Raw genomic sequence first — 26,500 nt, 5'->3', positions numbered from 1 at the left:
AGGGGGCTCTGGAGGGTGGTCTCCCCTACCTAATGGCGGCTTGTGGCTGGTCTGTGATCGGATAGCTGGGGACAAGCGCCTTGGTGCTCACATCAAGTCGGTCGTCACGCCTGTAAGATTCAAAGAGCTGTTTTCCCCAGAAGGTGTGCTGAAGTCACAGCCTCCTGTGCCCACGGGCCCTGAAGGCCAGAGGCCCCAACGCGGTCCAAGACAACGAAGGCTACGTTGTTTGCTGTGACAGCCGTTGGGTTGCTCCCAGGGCTTCGCCGACGGCTTTGATGCTGTGTGAGCCTTCGCGTGCACATTTGTTCCTATGTTTGGGGCAGGCGCTCTGGAGCGGGAGCCAGGGCACGAGGTGCGTGTGCGTGGCTGTACCAAACACGTGGGCGCCTGGCGCCGCACAGCTACAGTGGCGCCTCCTTTGCCTATATTTCAGGTTCTGGTGGCCCGGTGGGTGTGGGCCCCCTTGCTCCTGGGCCTGCCCTGCTGGTAGGGGTTTGGCCAGGTGCTTTGCTGGCAACATTTTGTTGCCGCTGTTCCTGCTGGAGCCTCCTCTTCCAGCCGTGCGGCTGCTGCCCTAGGGTTCAGGCCGTGGGCCCTGGCACGTATGTGCCCATGCCCTCCCGATGTGCCCGCTGCTTGCCTGCCCTCCGCACAGAACCAGTCCGGGGCCATGGCCCGTGTGCGGCCTCTTCCTCTCCTCTGGCCTCTGCGTACATGTTGTGTGCACTCGCTGCAGAAATGGCTCACGATGTAAACGTGTGCTTAAGCATGTGTCCTGACACGTCGTGTGCGTGTGTGTGTGGTATCTGCACGCACTTATCCTCCCTGTGGCTTTGTGACTTTGCTCATCTGCAGCCGGGCCATTTCTGGCAGTTTCCGGTGCTGCCTTTTGTCACCTGGCACCTTGATGGAGTGCTCTGATGCCTGCTGACTGTTTTCCCTGAAGGGCTGTGCACCCCAAGCGCCTGGTGCAGGAGGCGGCTCCCGCAGAATGTCGCGGGATGTGGCTGGGTCTGACTGGTGACAGGACGTGTCCTGTGACGTCTGCCATTTTCCTTCTGCTTCAGAGTTGCCCTTCCCCTGAGGACGGGCTCCCAGGCAGGAGAGATGAACACCAGTGACAGGTGGCCGACAGCCTGGCATTGTGGGATCATCCCAGAGACGCGGGAACGGCACCCTCGCAGATGTGCGTGCACCTGCACACACGGCTGTTGCGGGGGAAGCGGCCTGGCCCCTCTCGGGGAGCGCAGAGCAGAGGCGCCATCGTTTGAACCCAGACGACATCTGGAGCACAAAGTGATAACATGTTTCACACGCCAAACCCTTCTGCCGGGCTGGCCAGGAAGACCGGTCTGCAGAGGAGATGCGCTCGCAGAGGAGCGGTCTGGGTGTGGTCGAGGCCCTGAGACACTGGGCACCTCGGCTCCCTCCCACTGGGAGGTGCCCCTGTGGAGCCTGCCTCCCTCCTTGGGCCGCAGGGCCATTCTGGCGCCTGCTGTGCAGGGGCAGGGCCGTGCGGGGGCCGCCGTCTTAGCACTTGGGGTATTTCTAGCGTGGCGGGCAAGAGAGCAACTCTTAAAATACTAGGTTCTTAGAACTTAGAAATGGTTGAAATTATTTTCAAGAAGACATTAAACCTTATGGTTTCATAATCTGTCTTAAAGCCCATAGGTATTAATGAATTGTGATTGCTAATTGTAAGAATATGCTTACGGAATACTTCTAGAATCCTTTTCCTGTTCAGGGTTATAATAGCTCAGACCACATATGTTCTAACTCCTTTTCTCGCCAAGAGAGGAATTCTCTGTTTCGTGATGTTATAGTTGAAAATATTTCAGGGGAGCCGGGGGAGGGGCTCAGTGGGTAAAGCGTCCAACTTTGGCTCAGGTCACGATCTCGCAGTTCATGGGTTCAGGCCCCACGTCGGGCTCTCTGCTGACAGCTCAGAGCCTGGAGCCTGTTTGGATTCTGTGTCTCCCTCTCTCTCTGCCCCTCCCCTGCTCGTGCTCTGTCTCTGTCTCTCAAAAATAAATAAACATTAAAAAAATAATAAAATATTTTGTCACCTAGTTCCTTTAACAAAAGGCACTAAAGAGAGCGTACAGCTAAAGTAGTTGTGCTTCTAGTGAGTAAACTCTAGGCTGTGTTACAGGTTAGCCCGTCTTGTAAACAGGAGTGTAAGTAGGTCGAAGTGTGGTGGTCTTTGTCAGAAAAGTGTGTTAAGCATTCTGATGTCTTTGGTCAGATTAAACTAAAAATGAATCACATCCTTGAGATTGTTAAAAAGTGACGTGTCTTCCCTGAGTCAGCAGTTGGTAGGAAACCTAGAGAGGGGGACACAGGCTGCCTGGGTGCACACGTGTGTGGTGCATGGTGTGTGATGTGCACATGTGGTGTGTGCGCGTGGCGTGCATGTGTGGTGTGCGTACATGTGTGTGCCTTGCACACACGTGGTGTGATGTGCACGTGTGTGTCATGCATGTGTGGTATGTGTGTGCTGTGCATATGTGTGGTGTGTACATGTGTGCTCACACATGTGTCGTGCATGTGGTGCACGCGTACGGTGTGTGCATGCATGTGTGGTGCACATGTGTGGTGTGCGCACACGTGTGTCGTGCATGTGTGTGGTGCACTGTGGTTTGTGTGCACATGTGTGTCATGCGTGTGTGTATGTGCTGTGCACATGTGTAGTGTGTGCATGCATGTGTGTACACGTGTGTGCAGTGTGTGTGGTGCACATGTGTGGTATGTGCACACGTGTATGTTGTGTATGTGTGTGCGGGGCGCGTGTGTGGTGTGTGCAGAACGGCCCTGTGGAGGTGCCATGTGGAAGCCCATAGCACAGATGGTCCTCTTGGCGCACCTGCGTGAGGGCACGCCAGCAGCAGGAGGAGGCCAGACGGCCCGATGTTACCTGCGGTGTTTCAGTAGGAACATTTGTGTATTTGTATAATCAACGTACTGTAACGGAACAGCACAGGTTCAAGGAATCAACTAGACCTTTCTGTGGACAAGTCTCAGCGACAGTGTGAGCAAAGTTATGTGAGATGTAGATAATTTTCTGGGTTTCAAAGGCCCACATGAGCAATACTTCTGCTTTCTTGGATTTATGGATGTGCATGGAAAAGTACGAAAAATGGACAGAGCACACCCATTAAGCCCTGATGTTTGCAGGCAGGGCCAGGTGGGGGCGCAGCTGGGGCAGGTCTCTGGACCGGACGGTGAGCTTTGCTGTTTCAGCCTCTTGAGCAAATAGGATAAAAGGAAAGTAGTTAATTCTAGGTCATACTGGAGAAAGATTGTGTGGTAGTTCTTAGTGTTGAAAAGTGTCTCAGAGAACAGGGAGACCCTGGTGAGAACCAGAGGGGGCCTGGCCCCGATCCACTCTGCCTCTCAGCTCTGCCGTTGCCCTGGTGGGTGAGCACGTGGTTTTGTAGGTGGACGTTCCTGTGGTTCTGAGCGCTCAGTGTTGTCCTCTGTGGCCGCACCCGCAGCTCTGGCCCAGATGTGGCCGTGTTCTGACCTCGTTTATTTTACTTTATTTTAATATCTTAACAGCTGCTGGGGCTGCTGATGTTGACGGGGTCATTTGTAAAATAAAGGAAAAAAAAACCTAAGTTTTATCGTTTTATGAATCAATTCAGTATTCCTAAAAACCTATTAATAACCGGATAATCTCATGTGTGACTTCGAAATGACTAACACGTTTGTGTTTTAAATCTCTCTGTGCAAAACAGAATAACTTTATTTTTGTCTTTTAAACTGTCTTTTATATATCTAAAACAATCATTAAAAATTTGCTTTTGGGGGTGCCTGGGTGGCTCATTCGGTTGAGCGTCTGACTTCGGCTCAGTTCATGATCTCACGGCTTGTGAATTCGAGCCCCGTGTTGGGCTCTGTGCTGACAGTTCAGAGCCTGCTTTGGATCCTCTGTCCCCCCTACCTCTCTCTCTGCTCCTTCGCTGCTCATGCTCTGTCTCTCAAAAATAAACATTTAAAATAATGTTTGCTTTTGTTAAGATACAGGTCTCTGTGTTTAGAGAAAAATAAAACTTGAAGCAAACAAACATTTACAGAAAACAAATATCTGCTGGTGTCGGTGAAAACGCTAACATTCAGTCGGTTTGATGGACGAATGTCTTGATGACTTAGGTTATCAAGAGAAATTATTCAGTATTTGTATGTGGCAGTAAGATTCATTGTGTATTGAAATCTGAAGTCTGTTCTTCTTTTTTTTTTAATGTTTATTTTTGAGAGCGAGCGAGTGAGCAAGCATGAGCTGGGTAGGGGCAGAGAGAGAGGGAGACAAAATCCAAAGCAGCTCCAGGCCCCAAGCTGTCAGTACAGAGCCCGACACGGGGCTCGAACCCACGGGCCGTGAGGTTATCACCTGGGCTAAGGTCAGACGCTGAACCGACTGAGCCCCCCGGGCGCTCCTGGAGTCTATTCTTTAAAGCGTGTGGACTGTTAAAAGGTTCAAAAATGAAACTTAGACCAGGCTGGATTGAAGACTGTGTCTTACTGTTATTTGGAAGCGGTCATGAGGCAGAGCCTGTGAAATGAAGGAACGCCATCCGAGTCTGCCTTGTGCGAGACCTGCCCTCGGTGGCCACAGGAGGCAGTTCTGCTTCAGGGGCCAGGGATGCGGGGCATGACCAGCGCAGAGCTCTCCTCTCCCCGTGTGGCAGGGACTGGGGTCTGGGCGGCTCTTCCCCCGGCAGGCTCAGGCCCTTGTCTGTAAGGACTGCGCTCACCCTGCCCTCAACCACCACCCCCCCCCCCCCCCCGCCCCCGGCCCCGGGGCTCCTTTAGGGCCACTGCTTCCTGTTCCTGTTCTCTCTGCCTTCGATGCCAGCACCACAGGGCTTTATTTTTTACATTTTGAGTTTTTATATTTCTGCTTTATTTGATTTTTTTATTTAATATGTAAAACGAAATGTTTTACCATTTTTATTCTCTGTTGTGTCTTCAGCACCGAGGACAGAGCAGGCACACAGAACTCTTTGCAAACACCTGTTGAAGGAGGGGATTTGTCTCCTCATGTACCCTCCCCCTCCTTTGTGAGGAGACTGACTGTGTCTTCAGAGAGGCAGCAGCATCCTCATGGGGCATTTTTCTTCCTAGAAACAGACACTTGACTCTACTGCTCCAGGAAAAAGAATGTTAGATTTCTAAACTAGTTTTGCAAACATATAGTGAAATGCTGGAATATAGTGGCTTCTAATTTGAAGACTATAATTGTCGCAGAATTGTAGGCTTTCAGAGCTGCTCTCCCAGGCTCTCTAGTCCCCCTGGAACATTCTGTAGGTGAGCAGGCAGCCCCCTAGGGCTCAGGGCAGGTTGGGGATGTGCCTGGGGCTGAGCCCCATCCCAGGGACATGAGAGCACCCAGGAGGGCCTGGTGGTCACGTCCACACGGACAAGGGTTCAACTTAGTAGCAGGATCTGCAACTGACCCACAGATGGGAAATGATAAAAGTAGGGAAGGTAAGAATCTGATTGGAAGCGTCATCATCCTGAAGCTGTCCCCTGCAGCCTTAATCCAGAAGGGCCCTCACCTGTTACCTCCTTGTCTTGTAGGCGTGGTGTCCTTGGTCGCCGTCCACCCCTCTACGGTGAGCACGCTGGGGAAGCAGCTCCTGCCAAAAACGTTCGGACAGTCCAATGTCAACATTGCACAGCAAGTGGTAAGGGGCCCTGGGCTGGCGGGCTGGAGGGTTCTGGATGGAGATGCGCTCCCTCTCAAGTGCCCACAGCGCTGGGATGGCCACCTGCCTCACGCTTCAGGAGCATGTACCTGTGGAGTGTGTTGCTTTCCTGGCTCGGGCCCTGCGTCTGCCCCACAAGCTCAGAGGGTACATCACTCCCTTGCTTAGGAAATGAGGGTGGTGTCCTTGTGGAGCCTGCAGTGGTTTCAGGGCTCTGTGGGCCGTCAGGTGCCAGGACAGGTGTGTCCCTGCTCTGGGGACCATGCTGGGTGCCTCCCACGGATTGATCCCCTGTGGGACTTGGCCCTTGCTCACGGGGCTCTGGTCACACTGAAGCAGCCCCAACTCTGGGCGTGAGCAGCATGGAGAGCAGGATGTTTGCTGCCCTCCTGAGTGCCCGCTTCTGGGTGAGCGTCCCCTGCAGCTGAGGACGTGCCCTGTCACTTACCCTGTCAGTGAAGCGTGACAGCTTTTCTAGCAGAGTTGCTGTGGGTTTTTCAAAGCAATAGTATGTCGAAGTCCTAGACCATTTTTGGCTCATCACACCCTTTTAATAAATGTCTTTCTGATATAAGTTAAATATTCTACTCTATGTTTTATTCTGTAACTCATTTTATTTTTAGGTGTTAACGTATTCTAGCAGCTTCAGCTTGTGAAACCTTCTTAATTATAGGATCAGTTCTGCTTTCACGGCCAGGGTGCATAGTTTGGAGGAGAGTTAACGAGGATTTTTCTAACGGTGCCTCACCCTTGGTCAGTCTGGGAGTTAAGTCCCAGTCTGGGTCAGGCTGTTTCCAGGTGGAGCTAATGATGGTAACTCCTCCTTGGCAGATCCAGCGCTAAGAGCTACAGCTCACACGCTGTAAGGCGTCCCTCAGCCTTCATCTGCCAGCGGGTTGATGGTGAAAGGGTTGGCACATTGTGACCCGAGAGCCCAGGCTTTGTCTTCATGTGATGTGAATGTGCTCAGGCTCTCGAGGAGCTCTGCCCTGGCCCCGCCTGAGGCAGTGCCCATGGGCACGGCTTCCGGGAGAGTGGATAAGACGAGCGGGGCAGAGCGAGGACAGTTTCCTTTTCCCCCAGTGAGGCCATGCTCACAGTGAGCAGCTCAGCGCGCCTGCTGTGTTCTCATTGTAGAATAGATGCACCGAGAGGTCCAGCTGAGGGAGGGGAAAGGGCGAGGGTGCCAGCTGCGGGGCCCAGGCCAGATGTCAGGAGCCCTCTTGTGACTCTCCTGCCTGTCCACGTGGGCGCTGGTGTCCTAAATCTGCTCTCCTGAGAGTGTAACCAACCAAGTCCTTGTAAAACGTGTCCAGTAATAGCCATGAGTGACGGGTGTCCGTGTTTCCCAAACTGTTGACCCTGAGCCATGGCTAAAGCACGTTCTCCACAGTGACCTAGGGCCCCGTGAACATACACATTCATTTAACAGAAACAGAAGGTTCACAAGGCACATCTCCTGTCTGGGGATTTGTTCTGTCTTGTCCTCTTTTTTTTCAGAAAGCTTGCTATTTGATTTCATGGCTTTTGAACAAGGGTGGTCTCCAGTTTGGAAAGCACTGTGATGAAACTTTGATTATTGGAAATGAGAATTAAAATAGAAAGAAATTGAGTTGAGCATTTTTCTTTCTATGGTTGATAAGTCTTTAGCTCTGACAGGAGACCTGTCCCATGGCCACAGCACATTCATCCCGCTAAGAAGGGGTGCAGGAAGCATCCCCCTGGCCTGAACGGTGGGCCTGGTGAGTCCCTAAGGCTGCACCCGTCCCCACAAAGGGCTGCCCTGGCACCTGGTGCCCCAGCACCTGGTGCCTGACCTTGACTTGTTCGACAGTGTCCTCGTGTCGCTAAGCTCTTGGCTGTGCAGAAACTGGGAGGTACTGTTCTGACCGTTCTTGGTGTGGGTGGAGTCTCGTACAAGATCCTGGAAAATGGACATATTTACTGGGCTCTACGCAGCAATGACTGTGTCCCCCATGTGAATATTTGCGTATTAATGGATGGGGCCAAATTCTAAGTCCTTGTCAAAGACAAACCAGGCTTCTCCTTCCTTTGGTGCGGAGATGGCGTGGGGCGCTCAGACTCAGCCGCCCTGCGTGCAGGGTGGGTCACACTTGCTCCCAGTGCTAATTGCCTCCCTCCTCCCTGCCCTGCACTATTTGGGGTGCCGGGCCCCCACAAGCTGCCGCCGGGATGAGGCTCCCACATGTGGATGGGCTGGTGGGGCACTGCGAGCCCTGCCCTGTGACCCCTCTGTTCTGAGAGTTTTTCTATTTGCGTTTTGGCCTGACTTCACGCCTGGAAGACAGAATTTCACCCTTGTCCATGTCATGAAAAGGATGGGGAAAGTAAACTAGGGCAAGCGGAATGGGGGGCGTTCCCTGAGGCTTGCGTGGCACGCCCCACTGTTAACCACGTCAACCACCATTAAGCATGGCCTCCTCGGGTGGGGCGTTTTCTGCTGCTCTTGTTGGATGGGGAGGACGCCTGAGGTGGCTGAGGGAAGCGATGGTTCAGAACCTGAGAACTGACACCTGAGATAATGGCGCCCGTGGCTACAGCATCAGCCGTTGGGTGTTGCTCACACACCGTGTTCTCCCCAATCTTCGTGGCTCGAGAGACTCAGCAGTGGCTGGAGATGATGGGGAGTAAGAATGGCAGGGTCACGTGTGGGAGATTTCTGATTGTGCTCTGAATTGTCTCTTTTGACTGTAGGTAATTGGTACGCCTCAGAGACCTGCAGCGCCCAACACTATCGTGGTAGGAAGCCCACACACCCCTAACACTCACTTTGTCTCACAGAACCAGCCTTCAGACCCCTCACCTTGGTCTGCCGGGTGAGCACATTGCCTAGACTTGTACCCCCAGCTCTCTGGGCCACGCGGGCCGGCCGCCACAGCCAAAGTCAGGGCACGCTTTTCCTCAAAAAGGAGAAGTCTGGCTGCAGGGGAGCGCCCCCACGGTTCGGGGGGGCCACACTGTAAAGGGTGGGGAGTCGCCCCTGCCCCATGGTTCGGGGGTCCACACTGTAAAGGGTGGGGAGTCGCCCCTGCCCCCATGGTTCGGGGGTCCACACTATAAAGGGTGGGAGTTGCCCCTGCTCCATGGTTTGGGGGGGGCCACACTGTAAAGGGTGGGGAGTCGCCCCTGCCCCCATGGTTCGGGGGTCCACACTGTAAAGGGTGGGGAGTCGCCCCTGCCCCCATGGTTCGGGGGGTGCTGCACTGTAAAGGGTGGGGAGCTCTTGGCAGAAGAAGAGGAGGAAGCTGGCTTCTCCACGCTGCAGTAACTTTGACGCTTTTTCCGTTGTCTGCACCGCAAAGTAGCGTCTAGGGAGCACGGATCTCAAAGCAGCCTCACCCGCTGCGACGCTGTAACTCGGCTGTTCCACGGGTGACACCCCATTGGATGGTCCCACCACACTGTCACTTTGACCCTTTCCTCCAGTAAAGGCAGCCAGTGAGAAAACGATTGTACTCGAAGGTCAGCTCTGTGACTTTCCTTAAAAACAAAGACTTTTGGAATTATGTCTGTATTGGTCCTAAAGCAAAAACCATCATTCCCTGAATCATCCATTGAGAAACTCAGAGCCACCCTTTCCTTGCTGTGGTGACTTAAGTTGAGATGCTGGGTTCCCCCCAGTCTGAAGTGCCCTCCAGCCTTCAGTGTCGGTGGCTGAAAGCTCACATCCTCCCCCAGAATTCTTAAATTTGCAGTGAAACGCCCACCATCCCTGTGTCAGTTGATGTGCTCTTAAGCAGCGGTGTCAGTGCGTCTGTGCACATCCGGCGTCCGCCCGTCCCGGGGGCCGACGCATGTGTGAGGCCTGGCCCTTAGAGGAGGGAGCCTCGGCCCCATCACCGTGCGCAGCAGTCTGCAGATGAGCCAGGTCCCTGGGTGTGTGCGTGGGGGCTCGGCCTCGCCCCGCTTGCCGGGCCTGTGGGTGAGCGTGTTGCTGCGACACGGATGCTGAGGGTGCTGAGGGCGCTGCCATTCCTCTGTGTTTTGAAGGAAGCGGCACCGGAAAGGGGAGAAGAACGGGAAGGGCCTGCGACACTTCTCCATGAAAGTCTGTGAGAAGGTGCAGAGGAAGGGGACCACGTCCTACAACGAGGTGGCCGATGAGCTGGTTGCCGAGTTCAGTGCCGCCGACAACCACATCCTACCGAATGAATCTGTGAGTGTGCGCTGCGTGGCGGGGAGGCCCGATGTCTCGGCGCCCGCTGGTGTTTTCTGAAGCAATTTGAGACACACACACACACACACACGAGTCAGAGAACCACACTGAAGAGTGTTCCTGACCTACCTGGGGTGCGGCACCCTCTCGCCCCAGATCCAGTCGTGCGCGGGCTCTGACTCTCCCTTCACATTCCGTGGGGACGCGAGGAGTGAGTGACTCACCACCGCTGGTGGGTTGCTGGGTACCATCTTGAGTGTGTCCGGGTCTGCTGTTGAGGTGTTTCCCTGGGAACTGTTCTGGATGGTCTGGAAAACTCCTGCTCTGCCCTCCCCAGGCTTATGACCAGAAGAACATAAGACGACGAGTCTATGACGCCTTAAATGTGTTGATGGCCATGAACATCATCTCTAAGGAGAAAAAGGAGATCAAATGGATTGGTCTGCCCACCAACTCGGCTCAGGAATGTCAGAATCTAGAGGTATGTGGCTGACCCGTTATTTTCCATGGTGCCCTGTAGGTGTACCCCAGAGCAGCGTGTTTGGTGCGGACGTTTGTGTGGGCGCCCCGTGGGTGCCCGCTTGGGGTCTGGTGCTGTGGGTGCCCCGTGGGTGCCTGCTCGGGGTCTGGTGTTGTGGGTGCCCCGGGGGTGCCCGCTCGGGGTGTGGTGCTGTGTGTGCCTTGCCTGGACCAGGGGTCCGCCTCTTCCCCGTGCCCCCTGCTTGCCCGCCAGATGTTGGTGTGTGGCCCATCCAGCTCGTCTGTGCTCTGTGGGCCCCAGCCCAGTCGAGGGCGGTGCACCCAGCGGAGGTAAATTCTGAGTCCTGGCTTGTGGGATTTGAGTTTTATATCAACCGTGTCCAGAAAACGAGAGAAGACAGAGAAGGGTGTGTTGTTCTGAGACTGAAGAAACGCCCCCGTGTCCCATCCCACGGGCCACGTCCCTTCTAGACTGTTTCCCCGCCAGGAGATTCGTGGCAGGCCTGTCCTGCGGGACACTGTCAGATGCGTTGTGACGGTGTGGTCTTTGTCTTGAAGGTGGAGCGGCAGAGGAGGCTGGAAAGGATAAAGCAGAAGCAGTCTCAGCTTCAGGAGCTCATCCTGCAGGTAACGGCCCTGCTCGCAGCAAGCGCCCCTGCGCCCACATAGTGTCCTGGCCAGCTCACGTGCAGGACGGAGGGCGGGAGGGCGCGTTCACACGGCTCACCAGTGTTGTCCTGAGTGCTGTGTGTCATGCACCTTGCTTAACGGACTCTGTCACAGGCGCACGAATAGGAGACGTAGTGCAAGCAGGGTCGTACTGCCCGCAGCCTCGGAGCGGGTCCTCAGTGGGTAAAAAGGGATCCGATCGTTCATGAAATCTCTGCTTTGAGAGTTTGAATGCACCCGCTGGGCTCCTGCACAGGTGTCGCAGACGTGAACTCTAGACGTGGGCCTTGTTCCCAGAGAGAGTGCGTGTGAGCAAATGTGTAGTGTGTGTGCTGGTTGTTACAGAGTCTAAGTGGCAGGAGGGATGCACTTTGGAGGGTAGCACGTGAGCCTTCCCTAGGACAGGTACGAAGCACGTTCTGGGGTGTGATGGCGAGTGTGGGTCGGAGGTCAGCACCCGTGGTCGGTGGGTGGCACCGTCCCCTGCTCCTGCAGAGATGTCCACAGGTAGGGCCCTCGTCCCTGTATGGTCCTGGAGATGTCTGTTCTGGGTTGGAAGGAGAAACGGAGCTTGCTGGAGGGGTGGCCAGTCCCTGGATTGAGGCTGTGGTGTTGGGACCGTCTGGCTGGGCCCTGGGAGCGGGGGGGTGGGGAAGTCCAGTGCAGGGAGGTCAGCTGCCACAGAAGTGCTGGGTGGTCAGGAAAGGGAAGATAACTTAGTGATTTATTGAGGTGCCCTGTACCCCAAAGGCAGTGAGACCACAGGCCCTGTGGTCAGGTTGGAGGGTGTGGGGGAGCCCTGGGACCCTGGGGGGAAGTGTAGGGAGGTCTCAGGACAGACAGGCCCAGCAGCTGAGGTTGGGAGATCTCTGAACAGGGAAAAGTCCAGGAGGGGCCAGCAGGGAGGTTGGGATGCCTGCTGGCCCCGCACCTGCAGACCACGGCGGAGGCTGAACGTCTTGTCCCGCTGGGTGGTCTGGGTGTGGGGGCACCCTACCTGAGCCTCAGTGTCTCCTTCGCCCCAGAGGAGGTCTCCTGTGGTGGGAATGCTTTGCTGGGCAGGAAGGCGGGAAAGCAGCACCCCCCGCCCCCATCCTTCTGCTCGGTGAGCACCGAGGCACCAGGCCAGCTGGGGAGGGAGGGGCGCTTTCTGCCACAGCAGCGGGAGGGTCATCCTGAAGGTGCTGTCATTTTGGGGCTGAGCACCTGTGTCCCCAGAGAGCCCTGCCCCGGCGGTGTGCTGGCATTTGCTCCTCTGGGAGGTTCTGGGTGTGTGGCTGCATGTCTGCCTTCTGGGGTGGGGTGCATACAGGGGACAGGCCGGTCTTGGGGATGTTTCTGTCTTAGAGGTGTGAGCACCTGCAACCGTTCTCCTCGGGGTGTGTGCTTTTCTTCAGGGTATGCTTTCTCTGCTGGGCCCTGATGCCCTCTCCGCCCCCCCCCTCCCTGCCCACTGTCCTCTCTGACCTCTCAAGGGGCTGACCCCTGTTTCTGTGCTGTGCGGCCGGGGGTGGGGTCGTCGGGGACTCCTGTGGACAAGGCCTTAGATCGAGGCAGCTGGTGTGAGCGGCTGGCGGTGGCTCCTCTTTTGTAGCAAATTGCCTTCAAGAACCTGGTGCAGAGGAACCGCCAGGCAGAGCAGCAGGCCAGCCGGCCGCCCCCCCCAAACTCGGTCATCCACCTGCCTTTCATCATCGTCAACACCAGCAAGAAGACTGTCATCGACTGCAGCATTTCCAATGACAAGTAGGTAGTCCCCGGAGGGCCCTCCCACCCCCCCAGGTCCCAGCTGAGGCTCAGGTCGGAGTGGAGGATGCCACTCTCACAGTTAGGAAAGACAGAGTGCGTCTGCTTGCTCGTTTGTACAAGTACTGACTCTGATTATTAAGTACAGTCTTTTAGCATAATTAAGTTACAGACTCATTTCTCACGTCCCTGGTTATAAACATTTGTCTTTTAAAAGGAAAACAGGGGCCCCTGGGGGGCTTAGTAGGGTGAGCATCTGACTCTAGGTCTCGGCTCAGGTCATGATCTTGGGGTTCACGAGTTTGAGCCCCTGCATCAGGCTCTGCTGACAGCAGGGAGCCTGCTTGGAACTCTCTCTCCCTCTCTTTCTGCCCCTCCCCATTCACACTCACTCTCCCTCTCTCAAAATAAATGGATAAACGTTTAAAAAATACATAAAAGGGAAACAGATAAAGTCTGAGGTGTTGTTACTAGCACACCTGTTTAAACATCCAGAGAGCTTGTTCACTGGGGGGGGTGCTGCGGGCAGCGCAGAGTGGAGCCCGTGGGTTTGGCAGGACAGCAGATAAAAAGGGGCCCAAGTGAGGTTGGGGTGAGGGGCGTTCCCGCTGAGGGGACTGGAGCCACTCCTGCCCCTCCCTGTCTTGAAGATGGCAGGTGACTCCCTTTCTGGGGGTGACTGTCCCCAGGTTCGAGTACCTGTTCAACTTCGACAACACGTTTGAGATCCACGACGATGTTGAGGTGCTGAAGCGCATGGGAATGGCCTGCGGCCTGGAATCTGGCACCTGCTCTGCCCAGGACCTGAAGACAGCGAGGAGCCTGGTGCCCAAGGCACTGGAGCCCTACGTGACAGGTCAGTCATGTCCGCGAGCCACGGGGGCCCCACCCTAGCCTGGGACGTCTGGCGAGAGCAGGGACGGCCTGGGCGGGAGGGCTGGGGCTGTGGGGGTAGGGGGAGTGTGGCATGGGGAGGCCACAGCGGTGTGCTGTGGCTTTGCCGGTGTAGTTGACGCGATGAAGGTGCTAAGTGAGGGTTTCACCTTCTGGGTGCAAGTGGGGTGGGGCTGGAGGTCTCGCAGGCAGGACGGCCCCCCCGACCCCCAGAGGGCCGTCGGTGCCCCCTGCCAGGTGACCCAGCGTGGCCTCCTCCTGACTCAGGGGCGAGGAGCTGTGTGCCTGGTGAGCTGAGAGCTGGTCCTCTCACTGCCTTCCCTTCTGGGGACTTCTCTGCTGAGCACCAAGGCCGTGGCCACAGAGGGAAGGGGCTTTGTGGTGAGAGAGCTGTGGCGGGGGCTGTCCCCCAGAGGTGCTGGGCTGGATTGGACCCCCGGGCGCCTGCCACCCCCCAGGGCCCTGGACAAGTCCCTGGCACTGGCTACACTCTGGCACACCCACTCAAGCCGGCAGTCACGGTTGGTCCGTCTTGGGGAGGAAGGTGCTCGGGGGTCCGGCCGTCCGGCCCGTGGCCGCCTGGTTGCAGCGCGAGCCTCCACCTGTGACCTTTGCTGCGTTTTCTTCTCTTCTCAGAGATGGCTCAGGGATCGATCGGAGGGGTGTTCGTCACATCGGTGTCCACCTCCAATGGCACGAGGCTTTCTGCCAGGTGACCGCGGCTCTGGACGGGGCGGGACCCCACACGCAGGCCAGGCACAGCTCACAACACAACCCTGTTGTTGCCTCTTAACACACTTGGGGCCACAACGTGCACAGAATTTTGTTCCCTGCTCTCTTCAATTTGCCATTTACTGTAGTAGTTTTTGTGTATCACTAAAGGAGCTTTATTATTTAAACCATTGGGTGTTAGTCTTTGGTCCAGCCGTCCCACGGAACAGAATTATGTTGTTCCTGGGTATTTATCTTAGGTTTTTAAAGATTAATATAATTTTTTCTCTATTGACAAAACAGGGTTTTATTAACTTTCACGGTATATTAGGTTACACGTTACCCATATTACCTTCTGTCAGTCCTACATAATGATAAATGTTAAATTTTTTAAAATATAAGGTAGACAAGCAGTCTGTAGGTTCAACAAAGTGGGATGGATCTGATCTGATAAAGGACAGTGTAGCTTTCTGTGGCCATCACGCGACTCCTGGGTTCTGTGGCACCTGCACTGAAGTCTTTGGTGGGGTGTCTGGCCCCGGTCAGGGTTAGGTGGAGGTCAGCTCCCTCCCTCTGCCTGTGTGCCTGTGCGTGCGTGCGTGCATGTGTGTGCGTGTGTGCAGTAGTCTGTGTGATGCTGATAACCAGTTATTGCAAGAGGCAGAATTTGGGTATTTTTTAGCTTTTCATGTTCATGAAATTGTTTTTACTGATTAAAGTTTCAGAGACGCACATCAGCTTTTACATGAGGGAAGCAAAGCCATTACCATTTCAGAAGAAAAACCAACTTAAACACCAGCCTGACGTTTACAAAAGCGCAGTAATTTGCTGGGCAGTTGGGTGGTTCCCACTTAGAAAAGAGGCTGCAGTTTGAAGCAGCCTTAGGGCTAAATTTTTGGCCTTTTCTGATGTTTGCGAGGCTGGGTTTCCCAGTTGTGGGGTTCCTTTGTCAAAGAGCATAATGATGAATGGTCCTCATCGCACCGTGCGAACAAATCCTAACTAGCGAGGGGCATGTCTGCTTGCGCGTTAGAGAAAAGCATCGCCGTGCCCCAGCTCTGGCCTGGGGCAGAGGTGGGGGCAGTGCCCTCAGGGCCCCGTCCATGCTGGCCCGCCAGAGCCGTCCTCGGCAGTCGTTCTGCGCCTAAAACGCGTGTCCTGCACAGCTCTGCCCCCACGTTCTGTGCTCTCAAAGCAGCTGTAGGCCTTCTAGGCTGGTGGCGGAGGGGTACCCGAGTCCTGCACGCTTGCAGGAGGTGACCGGCCAGAATCTGGGGGATCTCTGTGCAGCTCTGCGTTGCAGGCTGGAATCCCTTTAGTGTCTGATGTCTCTTAGGGTACTTTTCTTGTTGCTAGACCCAAATACCAAGGAATCACAGTGACTTTTGACAACAAGTGTCTGAACAGGTCACACGGGTGTGTGCACCTCTTAGTGGGTGTGGGCAGTCACCTTTCGGGGCCCCAGGACTGTGTCTGCTGCCTTGTGTCTGACCCACTCTGTGCCAGGGGCCGCCTGAACCCAGAGGTGTTTCTTCAGGACTCCAGTTTTTAAAATCTCTCTGTTCTAGGCCAGGGTCTTGCCTTGAGGCACTGGTGCCATTTGGGGCTAGATGACTGTCCTGCATGCTGCCCGGTGCCTTGTTGATGTGTTTGGTGGCACCCTTGGGCCCAGGTGCCAGTAGTCACCCCCCTCACACCCCATGTGACAGCCAGAGATGATTACGTGTCCCCTGCTGAGACTCTCAGGGCCCAGTGCCAACATAGATGGGTTCCAGACGCACGTCTGAGCAGCCCTGCTTCCCTCCAGCACCCAGCCCTGCGACTCCACCTCTCTGGGCCCCTGCTCCCTGCCCTGCCGACCCCACTGGCCTTCAGAAAGTGCCATTTCATGAAATGGTAGAATGTGTGGGGTCCTGGGGGCTGTTCCTGGAAGTTCAGGTTGCAGAGTGTGTGAGACTCATGTGTTACAGCTCTGCTCCCAGGGCTCCGCACGGTACAGGGCAGGGGGTGGTGGTGGTGGTGGTGGAGTGTGGGCCTGGGGTGTCCTTTACACACGCACGCACACACAAGTGCATATATATACCATCGCAAGGTAGTACACATGCACGCATGCAACCACACGTGCACATGACTACACACGTGCATATACAACCACATATGTGTATACACGTGCACACAACCACATGCATGCATGCATACACACATGTGCATATACAACCACACACAACCACATACGTGCATACATGTGCACACACAACTATGCACCTGCATATACAACCACATACAGTCACACACGTGCATACATGTGCACACACATACATAGCCATGCACATAACACGTGCACACACAACTCGCTGGGCACCCCCGTGCGCTGCCATCTGGAATGCCTTGCTTTGGAGGGCTCCATGTCCTTTTGGGGGCCCCTTTTTCCTCACCTGTTGTCCCCTCCCTCCTGGAGATCCAGGAGGTCACAAGTACGAGGCCTGGAAGAAGGACCTGTGGTTTCCAGTTTGAGCCCGTCGGGGCTTGGTTTGTGATGTCATGACAGATATTGTGGCCCTGCCGGCGTTGCCTCGTGTGCGGTGATCTTTGTCTTGAGGAGGGGCTTGGGGTGAAGCGCCAGCTCGGCGGGAGCGGACGTGGGGGCTCCCCACTCGGGCTGCGTGCTGCTGACCGCCTTGTCTCCTCGTTCCCGCAGCGACCTGACCAATGGTGCGGATGGCGTGCTGGCCACGAGCTCCAGCGGGTCCCAGTACAGCGGCTCCCGGGTGGAGACCCCCGTGTCGTACGTCGGGGAGGACGAGGAGGAGGACGACGACTTCAATGAGAATGAGGAGGAGGACTGACACCCGCGGCCGGCCCTCACAGTCCGCGTCGGGAGAGACTGCTTTTGGTGTGGGCTGGGTTCCTCCTTGGCCCCTCCCGAGGAGACGCCAGAGCGGGCGAGGGCTGCGTTCCACGGGGGCTTGGGGCGCGCTGGGGCGCCGGCCACGATGCAGGGCCTCTCTCCGCTGTCCAGGATCTTGTTTGCGTTGTCTGTCTGTAGCTCAGAGTTCACTTTGCCCCTTGGTTCTTGCTGAGTGTGCCTCCTCCCACAGCCTGCCGGCAGCCGCGGACGGTGCCGGCCGAGCCCTGCTCTTCAGCCTTGGGCCACGAATTGTATTAGGACTTTATTTTCCCTTAAATTATATTGACTGTGTGACTCCATCAAGTTTGTTCATTTTTTTTTTTCCTCTATGTTGCAGCAAATTGCGAAGTTCTTTATTTGTTTTTGTTTTGTTTGGTAAAAGTTCACTGCCGTGCTGGTGCAGCTACGAAAACTGGAGGGCTTGGAGCGGCGTGTGGCTTGCGGTGAGGCCTGCCTGATTTCTCACAGGCAGCGTCTGCAGACTTTACTATATAGTTGTTTACACACCTACACGTCTGTCGTCTAAAGACGCAAACGGAAACAAACGTCGTATTTGTTTCGTGAGCATCTTCCTATAATCTACGATAAAGTTGACATTAAATATAGAGAATGTTCTAACAGTTTTTTAACTCAAAATTTGTCAATCATTTTTAATAGTTCTTTTTTTATAAAAAGAAACGGAATTTCAGGACAGGCAGTAGTCCCTTTTAAAATTTATTCACAAAGAACCATTAACCGCACAGTTGCTGTTAGCTGCCTGTTCTACAACAATAGTCTTTTTATTGAAACACAAATAAACTTTTCTGTAATATTTTATGGAATATAAAGAGACTTTAATTGTTTGACTTGTTTAACTCGGCACTGTTAGTTTTTATTAATAAAACGCGCATGGGCATTTTAAACCAGCTCCGTGTTCCTCTAATTCACGATTATTGTGCGGAAGCTGCAGCGTGTGTCTTCTCGCTGAGCGAGGACAGTCACCGGGCTGCACACAGAGCGCCCCTCACCCTCCTGCTACGTCCTCAGAGCTGGGACAGGTTCTGGGCTGTTGAGTCTCAGAAAGAATAAGATCGTCAGAGAAGAAAGGACAGTTCACCATCTTAACTTGAACCAGCTGAGAAAACCCACCAGTGTTTTGAAGCCACAGGCCTTGCAAGGGAGCCCACAGTCCCGTGGGTGGATGTGGCCACCTGCCTGCTCTGGCCGGTCATGACTTCCCTCAACTGCCCTGAGGGCCAGGGGGCCACTGAGTTCTGGCGCCCTTTGCCTGCTGTGTGCGGGCGGGACCCCCAGACAACGTGTGGGGTGCTTGCATGGGAGTAAGACACCAGGCCGCATGCGATACTAGGGTGGGATGCGGGGTTGCTCTGGGACAGGGGGCTTGTTTGGCCACAATGCTCCAGGTTTTTCTAGAGCAGCTGGCGGAGGCGGAGGTGTGCACCTTGGCAACCGCAGCGCCCTGACTTCCTCTGGGGTTTGCTGTGCCCCACCCACCACCTGATCGCCACCCGCTCGCCACCCCTCCTTACCAGCCAGAGCTCTGGCTCCTCAGCGTAGTCTGATTTCCCTCACTTGGGATTGAAACTTTAATAAGAGAGTTCTTAAAGAAAAAGTGACTTTTTTGTTATTTTTCCCCTTATCAGGAAAGACGTGACTATTGTATGTAGAGCAAAGTGTGACTTTAATGTGCTTTATTTGTACAGGGTAGGAATTGTGTCTTTAAAAGCAAGCCTTCCGATCGTCCGTCCTCGTGAGGCGTGTTTCTTGCTGACGTGGGTCCCAGAAATTGCAGAGGTCAGGGAAGCTGAGGCACAGTAAGGAGAGAGAAGTTCGCTTGGGGCGAGTATCTGGGCATCGTTAGTGGGTAACCACTGCCTCGGGGTCACCGTGTTGGCCCAGCGTTTTGAACCTCACTACGAATTCTGTGTCAAGGAGCAGAGAAGACTTAGCGAGAAGCCGTCGACTCCAGTGCTAAGTGCTTACAGGTCACAGCCTGTGGCTCTGGGCTGGCTTCCAGTGCTTGGCGGCCGGGCGCCCTGCTCTCTACTGCTGGATTTTGAGCTTGAACTCCACCTTCCCCTCGTAGGGATCGTGGGGGTTGTCAAATGTTACATGATCGGCCAGGATCTTGCACACGATGAGGACCTCCGTGTTTCTGGGGACGTTGAGAAGTTTTACAGCGACCAGAGGGTTGCTGTAGTGGGGCTGGAACAATGTGGGAAGACGGGAGGAAGCGAGAGTTAGAAACTGTGGCAGACATCCGGGCGGGCTGCTCGGAGGCGGTGCCCGCCTGCCCTATCTGAGCATGGCTGCCCTCACACCCTCTGCTGTGTGCCAGAACTCACAGGGACAGAGGGGTCTCTCTCCATGTAGGAACGAGGAGAGTTGGTCTGGGGGGTGAGACAGCACCAGTGACAAAGTTGGCCTCAAATTGTGCTTGATGAAAATTAGTTTAAAAATAAAACAGGAAAAATTAAGAGACTTGGAGGAAGTGCTTCAAAATGGATATGTGGTGTCACAACAGGATTTGGGAAGTGCTCGGAAGGTTAGAAGAATTAGGCTTGATATTTATGTTTTGTGTGAGAGCCTTGTGCTTTCCGGTAGTTACGGGCGGTGGGTTTGGGAAGTGCCCAGGGAGCTGTGTGGTCAGGATGGGCTGAGGCAGCCTGGTTTGTGGTGCAGGTGAATGTTGATGGCTGTCCTCACACCAAGCACGTTGCTAACTTTGAGACGGTTCTGCGGCTGGTGGCAGGCCTACCTGTGCTTTGCTCCCGTAGTAAGGGAAGTAGTGGAGGCTGAAGGTGCCGTTGGGTGGGAAGTACTCCACCTGCAGGGGCTGGGCGTCCTTTTGCTGGTCCTGGGGGCAGAGAGGCCACCACCTGGGTGAGGCAGGAGCTGGGTACATGTGCGTGCAGCTTGTGTGTGTCCTGCCTGGTTGTCTGTGTGTGTGTGCACGCAAACAGTTCATGTGCAGTTACCAGAGACCAGATCTGGTCTTTAGGATCAGTACTGAGATCCCATCGGGCACATAACCTATTATTTTGCCAAACTAAGGTCACTTTGGTGACCTATCAGAGTGAAGAATGTGCTGGTCTGTCCGTATACGGCAGTGAAAGCCGTGAGGCTGGGTGGGCTGGTTTTGCCAAAACTGGCCAAAAGTTTGTGTGACATTCTGGGGTAAGCACTGCTTTCTCGTTTCTCGTCATTGTCAGAGTCTGCGAACTGCCTGGCGGGTGGCTGGATTTCGTCAGAACACAGATGGAGAACACTTTGGTGTCTGTTAAAGCTCAGGTTGGCCTACATGTGTGGTCGAGTGACTACAGGAGGGCCCAGAGCGAGCCAGGGACTTGCCCACAAGAGACAGGCCCTGGAGGTAGGCGCTGCCCTAAGGGAGCCTCCTGTCGCAGCCGCCAGGGAAACAAGCTTTAGAAAATGATGAACGGAAGCAGTCTGTTTTTTTGTGCTTGAAAACTGGTTTTGCAGCGGGGCGGGGGTGGGGGGGGCTCAGCCAGTTAAGCGTCTGACTCTTGATTTTGGCTCAGGTCGTGGTCTCATAGTTTGTGACATGGAACCCTGCTTCGGGCTCTGTGCTGACAGTGTGGAGCCTGCTTGGGATTCTCCCTCTCTCTCTGCCCCTCCCCTGTGTGCGTGCTCTCTCTCTCTCTCTTTCTTTCTCTCAAAATAGGTAAATGAAAAAATTTTTTAAAAGCTGGTTTTTAGAAAAACTGGAGTGAATTCATGCCAACTCTTAGGAGCCCGAACACGTATGCTGTTAAACATCCATGGCTGTTGGTCACCTGGCATACGTGTAAGTAAATAAGAGAAAAAAAATGTAAAAAGGTACCTCGGTTTTTTCTAAACTGCCACCAAATACTTTGAAGCGTGTTAGTAACGTACTGTTCCAGACGCTTCTGGAAGCAGAACAGTAACAATGATACACTGTTTTTCTTACTCGGTTTTTGTGCCCTTAATGAAGCTGCTCTAAGTGATGGTTTGTGACGGTTGGTGCGACTGTGGATCCGGACGGTTGGGCTGGCGGCTGAGAGGAGCTTGGGGAGAAGTGGCTCCACCGCCATGGCCGCGCACTCACCAGGAAGGCGCAGTCCACCCTGGGCGCCGTGCTGTTGCTGGGGAGGAACTTGACGATCTGGAAGGGAAGGGCGTCCTTGTAGCTCTCCCGCCGGCTGTGTGTGTGAGGGGCCTGTCTAGCCTGGGGCTCCGTTGTCACCGCCCGCAGAGCCACTCCCTGGTGCTCCTCGGGGCCCTGGAGCGGGCGCGGCAGCTGCCCCCGCCGCCCGCAGCTCACCTGTGCTGCTCCCACGTCACGCTCTTTCAGCCTCCTGGGGTCTCGGCCTTCGGATGTACCTCCTTGTGCCTGGTGCCCAGGGCAGTACTGCCCTCCCCGCACGCCCTTCCCCTGCCAGGCGGTGACGAGACCCAGCAGGGACCCAGGAGCGTGTGTAGGGCACACACTCGTGGCCTCCCCGTCTCTTGGGAAGGGAGATAAATAGCGCTGGGCAGGTGTGGGGAGTCCCCAGACCGCACCTGTCGCCCAGTATGGAGCAGACACCCCTGGCCCTTCTGCCGTCGTCAGCCTCTGGTGGGATGTCCCCATCCCCTACACCGAGGCTGCATGGGCTGTGCTCTCCTGCGGCTCTCGCACTGGCCTGTCCAGCCTCCCTCATGCCTGGCAGAGGGTCCCTGGCCCATATTGAAAACCTCTGCTCTGGATTGTGTCCGGGTGCCCTCCCAGCACCTGTATGTGGCCCGGCTGCTGTTGAGCTGTTGTGCACACGAGCTGGACTCTGCTGCCCAGTGTCGAGGTGCTGCTGCTGTGTGAGCTGTTTTCAGGTCGTATCGGGGGGGAAGCTCAGGGCACGCTGAGCATAGGAACAGAGCGGGAGGGAAGAGCGGTGCGTGTCCCAGCCCCGCCACCGTGGACAGGGGCATGTGGGTCACGTGAGGGCCAGACCCCCGGCCTCCATGCCACGGCCGTCTCCACAGGCACCCTCAGGACTCACCCTGTTCATTTTAATCACAAAGCACGGCCTTCCTTCTGCGAAGCCGAAGTTGGGGTCCACCAGCCCTGAGCAATTTTGCAGCATGTCTGCTGTGAACTTGCAGGAGAACTTGGTGTGGTTGGGGGCCATGAACTTTTCCTGGAAGAAGTACTTCTCGGAGGTGCAGTTGATGCTGTCCTGCTGGGACTCTGGCGAGTAGCCTGCGGGGACACGTGCACTGGGGCTGGCTGGAGGGGGGCACAGCCCAGGCCCCTCCACGAAATTGTCTTGGAAGCGGGAAAAGCAGAGGCTGGAAGCTTGTTAAACTTCACCTGCCAGGAAGGTGTGGAGGGTGTGCACGAGGTCCACCCAGGTCCTGTTGTCGGAGACATTGTAGGAAATGTCCAGGCCCTTGTCCCCGTAGACATCTGGCCTCAAGGTCACCCCTGGGAAGAGAGCAGGATGCGTGTGACTCAGTTCCCCCCAAGGTGTTGGTCACACCCAGCCACGTGCTGCAGACTCCCACACACCGCTGTCTGGCCCGGCGGCCAAGCATGGGTTGCTGCGGTCCTCAGGGGCCCCCGTGCGAGGGGACAGTGTCTGTGTGTCCTCCGCAACAGTGGCTCCACAGGGGCCCTGCCCGACTTGTCGGAACCATGCTAGGCGGAGTTGTATTTGAATACACATTTGAAAAATCTTCACTGGTTTTGATTAAAAGCAATTGACAACATGTTAATCGTACAAAAAGTCAGGATGCACACGTGTAGGGAGCGGCAGTGGTTGCCTGTGTGCGGGGGGCGTCCTCGCTTCTGTGAGCGTCAGACGCACGACCCCGTGTGTGCCATAAATTGGATAAATGGGGTCCCACCACCCAGATTCCACTCTCCTCCTTCCGTGTCCTGATGCTGTCGTAAGTGTGTCGTCATCGAACTGTCCACAGACACCACGTGCTGTTTCCCTGTGTGAATGAAGCTGGCCCCTTTGACGTGGGGACTTTTTAGATACGTCAGCTGGTGTTCTGTCCTTTTGTGGACGCTGTGGGCGCAACGTCTGTGTGCAGATTCAGGTCAAACCCTGGCGAGGATCTGACCCAGGGGAGCGTGGGCACGCTGCACAGGGTCCTCTCTGCTGGCGCTCTCAGCCTGTTCGTGCGTGTCAGTGGTGGCTGCTCCCCCCCACCCCCCGGGCTCCGGGCGAAGCACGTGTGTCACGCATCACGCTCTGTTCTGCGGCCACCGTGAGCTTACCTGTTGCCTGGCTCTAAAAACGACGCCCAGTAGAGCACTGTGGTGTTGTAATGCCGGGTGAAGGGATTTCCCGAAGACCCCTGGGGTGGAGGGGCCTGCCTGGGGGAACACACGCCCCCCGGCTCTCACTGCTGGGTTTTCCTTTCCTCCCACAGGAAGCGGTGTGGCCGCTGGGCGTTTCTCGGGCTATTGCTTCCGTGGGAAGTGTAGGGACGCCACCCACGAGTGGTGAGAGTCTCCATAGTTGTGCTGGAAAGTGCGTTTTCCTCCTTCACTTCTTCCCCCTTCTCCCCCTGCCCTTTCTCGTTTGGTCTGTGCAGGCAGCTGGGCTAGGTCCAGAGGTGACTCCGGACACGGGGCTCGGCCTTTGTTCCAAGCGTCCTTCCCCACACGGGACGGCAGACCAGCTGCTCTTAGAGAACAGTGTGTTCTAAACCGAGCTCGTGTTTGTGGACGTGGTAACAGGAGAGGCCTCAGTGCAGACGTGCGTCCAGTGCAAGACAAAAGCCCTTTCCTCCCACCAAGCCCTCTCCTCTGGCTCCAGCCTCCCTGCTCGGTGCCTTCTCCCAGACGGGCCCTGTGCACCTTTGTCGGCATCTAAAGTGAGCGATGTGAACATGGTCCCTGTAACAAATCTGTTTTAACAATTAAAACAACAGCCAAAGTCTGACCATAACCTGGGGCCACTGTCCTCAAAAGAAGCTGAGGGGCTGTCCATGCCTGGGGGGGCCCCTTTAGAGTCCTGGGGCCCAGGGTGGGGCAGGAGGGTGTCCCCTTTAGAGTCCTGGGGCCCTGGTGGGAGGGTGTCCCCCTTCCGAGCCCTGAGGCCCCAGCGGGGATGGGAGGGTGTCCCCCTCAGAGCCCTGGGCCGTGGCATGAGTGGCCCCTCCTGATTGCCTCTCTGGGCTTTGTTCCTGAGGGTCTGTGTTCTGAGCCCGGGGCTCCCAGACTGCATGTGGCCTGACGCACTGGGTCCTGGGGTCCAGGCATGAGCCCCCCTTACCTGGTGACTTTAGCTGGTCTTGGTAGTCAGGTGTGTACGGGTCGAGTGTGCACATGAGTGTGTAAATGCACAGAGCAAAGATTGCAGTCATCACCACGTAGAAGGCCACATAGTAGAGGCTGATCCATACTGCAGGGAGGGGGGTGTGCAGTGTAAAGCTGCAGGTTTAACCACCTCAGTGCGCAAGGCAGTGGTGTTCACAGTGCATTCACACACAGTGCTGTGCAACCATCACGTCTGTCAGGTTCTAGAACGTTCTCCTCACCCAAGAGGTGCTCCGTACCCCTTAACAGTCTAAAAATCATAAGTTTGGGGCGCTTGGGTGGCTCAGTCAGTTAAGCATCTGGCTTAGTTTCATCTCAGGTCATGATCTCACGGTTCGTGGGTTCGAACTGTGCGTCAGGCTCTGTGCTGGCAGCTCAGAGCCCAGAGCCTGTTTGGATTCTGTGTCTCCCTCTCTCTGCCCCTCCCCTGCTTGTGCTATGTCTCACTCTCAGAATAAATAAATAAACATGAAAAAAATTTTTTAAATAAAAAAATAAAAATCGTAAGTTTTAGGAGCATAGCTTTAAAAATGCTGTTCTCAAGTCTGTGGCTGAACCTTTGCGGCCAGCTCTCAGATGATCCCACTTTGTCAGGGGGGCGTTGGAGCCAAAATGGGCCTTGGGTTATCTGGTTGGAGACAGGCAGCCTCCTGGGTCCTGGGTGCCTGGACAGCACAGCGTCCCCGTCCCCGCGGGCACACCCCCCACCCCACCACGTCCCCATCCCCGCAGGCACACCCCCCACCCCACCACGTCCCCGTCCCCGCGGGCACACACCCCACCGCGACAGCGTCCGGCCCAGCATCTGCCCGGTGTCCGGGTTCCAGCAGTAGCGCTGAAACTCCTCCATCCGCTGGCTGCATGACTTCTTCTCCTGCAGCGCCGCCATCGCCCCTGCGGATCAGGGAGCTCCCCACACCTGGCCTGAGGGGAGAAAGGTGGCCTGTGGGTTTTATAGTCTCCTCCCCTGAAGGTCAAGTCTCCGGGGAAAGAACCAGGGCGGTGATCACGCCTTGCTATCCAAACACAGTGGCTATCAGATGCCTCCTCGCCTCGCCACCCCTCCTCTCCGGATGCCCTTGGCCAAGTCCTTGTCTGCTCTGGCCCCTGGCACCTTGTTGAAATGCAGATTCTGACCCAGCGGGGGCTCCTGGTGGACTGTGCCTGTGGCTTTAGGACCCCGGTGATGCCCGGGGCACGTGTGGGCTGACAGCATGTCGGAATCACCGGGCCATAGGTATGCCTGCCGCCTGTCCCAGGGCCGAGTTTCTGAATGAGCTGACCTGCCAAGGTGGCCTGACCGCCCAGAGGGCTGCAGGCCCCCTGACCACCCTGACACAGGACCAGAAGCAGGAGACCTTGGCGGTTTATGTAGCTGGGGCCGTGACATCTGCTTACCGGGGTACCTACCGCTGCCATGAGACAAATGTACCACAGAAGTCTTTTCACAAATATCCAAGTCAAAGCCTGATTAAAATAACAGGTATTGTACCCAAGGACCTAGGATTTCATTTGCTGTCCCCTCTAGGTTTTCCCTCTGAGGGGACATTTGTAGCCAAATTTGACGGTTTCATTTGGAAGAAGAATAATGAAAAGTGCTCTTTTCAGTTGTTCTGACTTATTTTCTTTAACATGATTTCATTTGTTAGCAAAATGAGCCCCCAGAGATTCAGATGGAGTAGCACCATTTTAGCTTGGACTCGTAATTTTTTAATGGACCAAATCTGTGTGTCTTTCGTACGCTGTTCTCATTCACAACTTGGGGATTTCAGGTCAGTAAGACACAGTGACGTTAGGTTGCTAATTGCCCACGGCCCATGGGCCTGGGACCCCAGCCGCCGGGGCCTGAAGACAGAGAAGCGACCATCCCCACAGAATAAATGCCACCCTCACCTGGGAAGTATAGACAT

General features: G+C 55.4%; 2 protein-coding genes across 5 annotated transcripts in view; one reads left to right on the top strand and one right to left on the bottom strand.

The window, feature by feature from the left end:
- The window catches only part of TFDP1 (transcription factor Dp-1), a 40,250-nt gene extending 22,049 nt beyond the window's left edge, over positions 1–18,201 (top strand). For 3 of the 4 annotated variants that reach the window (XM_019443823.2, XM_019443822.2, XM_053907821.1), the window contains exons 4-12: positions 5,584–5,690; positions 8,427–8,548; positions 9,723–9,888; positions 10,226–10,369; positions 10,927–10,995; positions 12,632–12,783; positions 13,434–13,639; positions 14,314–14,389; positions 17,087–18,201. In XM_019443823.2, the coding sequence (XP_019299368.1) occupies positions 5,584–5,690; positions 8,427–8,548; positions 9,723–9,888; positions 10,226–10,369; positions 10,927–10,995; positions 12,632–12,783; positions 13,434–13,639; positions 14,314–14,389; positions 17,087–17,234 (1,190 nt within the window). In that variant the 3' untranslated portion in view covers positions 17,235–18,201. The remainder of the gene's footprint in view (positions 1–5,583; positions 5,691–8,426; positions 8,549–9,722; positions 9,889–10,225; positions 10,370–10,926; positions 10,996–12,631; positions 12,784–13,433; positions 13,640–14,313; positions 14,390–17,086) is intronic. The other variant, XM_019443824.2, reaches the window with a different exon arrangement.
- Positions 18,202–18,930: 729 nt separating this feature from the next.
- On the bottom strand, positions 18,931–25,523 carry ATP4B (ATPase H+/K+ transporting subunit beta). Its single transcript, XM_019443821.2, has 7 exons — positions 25,368–25,523; positions 24,547–24,675; positions 22,629–22,742; positions 22,318–22,517; positions 21,387–21,443; positions 20,055–20,153; positions 18,931–19,501 (listed from the first exon to the last, which is right to left on the bottom strand). The coding sequence occupies exons 1-7, from the start codon at positions 25,477–25,479 to the stop codon at positions 19,340–19,342; spliced, it is 873 nt and encodes a 290-aa protein (XP_019299366.1). The 5' UTR covers positions 25,480–25,523; the 3' UTR covers positions 18,931–19,339.
- Between the last annotated feature and the right edge of the window lie 977 nt (positions 25,524–26,500).

Source organism: Panthera pardus, unplaced genomic scaffold, assembly GCF_024362965.1.
Source record: "Panthera pardus isolate Hobbes unplaced genomic scaffold, ASM2436296v1 HiC_scaffold_1, whole genome shotgun sequence".
NCBI lineage: Eukaryota > Metazoa > Chordata > Mammalia > Carnivora > Felidae > Panthera > Panthera pardus.
This window is presented reverse-complemented; position numbering and strand designations above follow the sequence as displayed.

Coding starts and splice junctions, on each gene's coding strand:
- ATP4B (XM_019443821.2), bottom strand. CDS start 25,479: ATGGCGGCGCTGCAGGAGAAGAAGTCATGCAGCCAGCGGATGGAGGAG. Junction 22,518..22,628: donor CCTCCACACCTTCCTGGCAG/GTGAAGTTTAAC, acceptor GTGTCCCCGCAG/GCTACTCGCCAGAGTCCCAG. Junction 20,154..21,386: donor GGGTGGACTGCGCCTTCCTG/GTGAGTGCGCGG, acceptor CTCTGCCCCCAG/GACCAGCAAAAGGACGCCCA.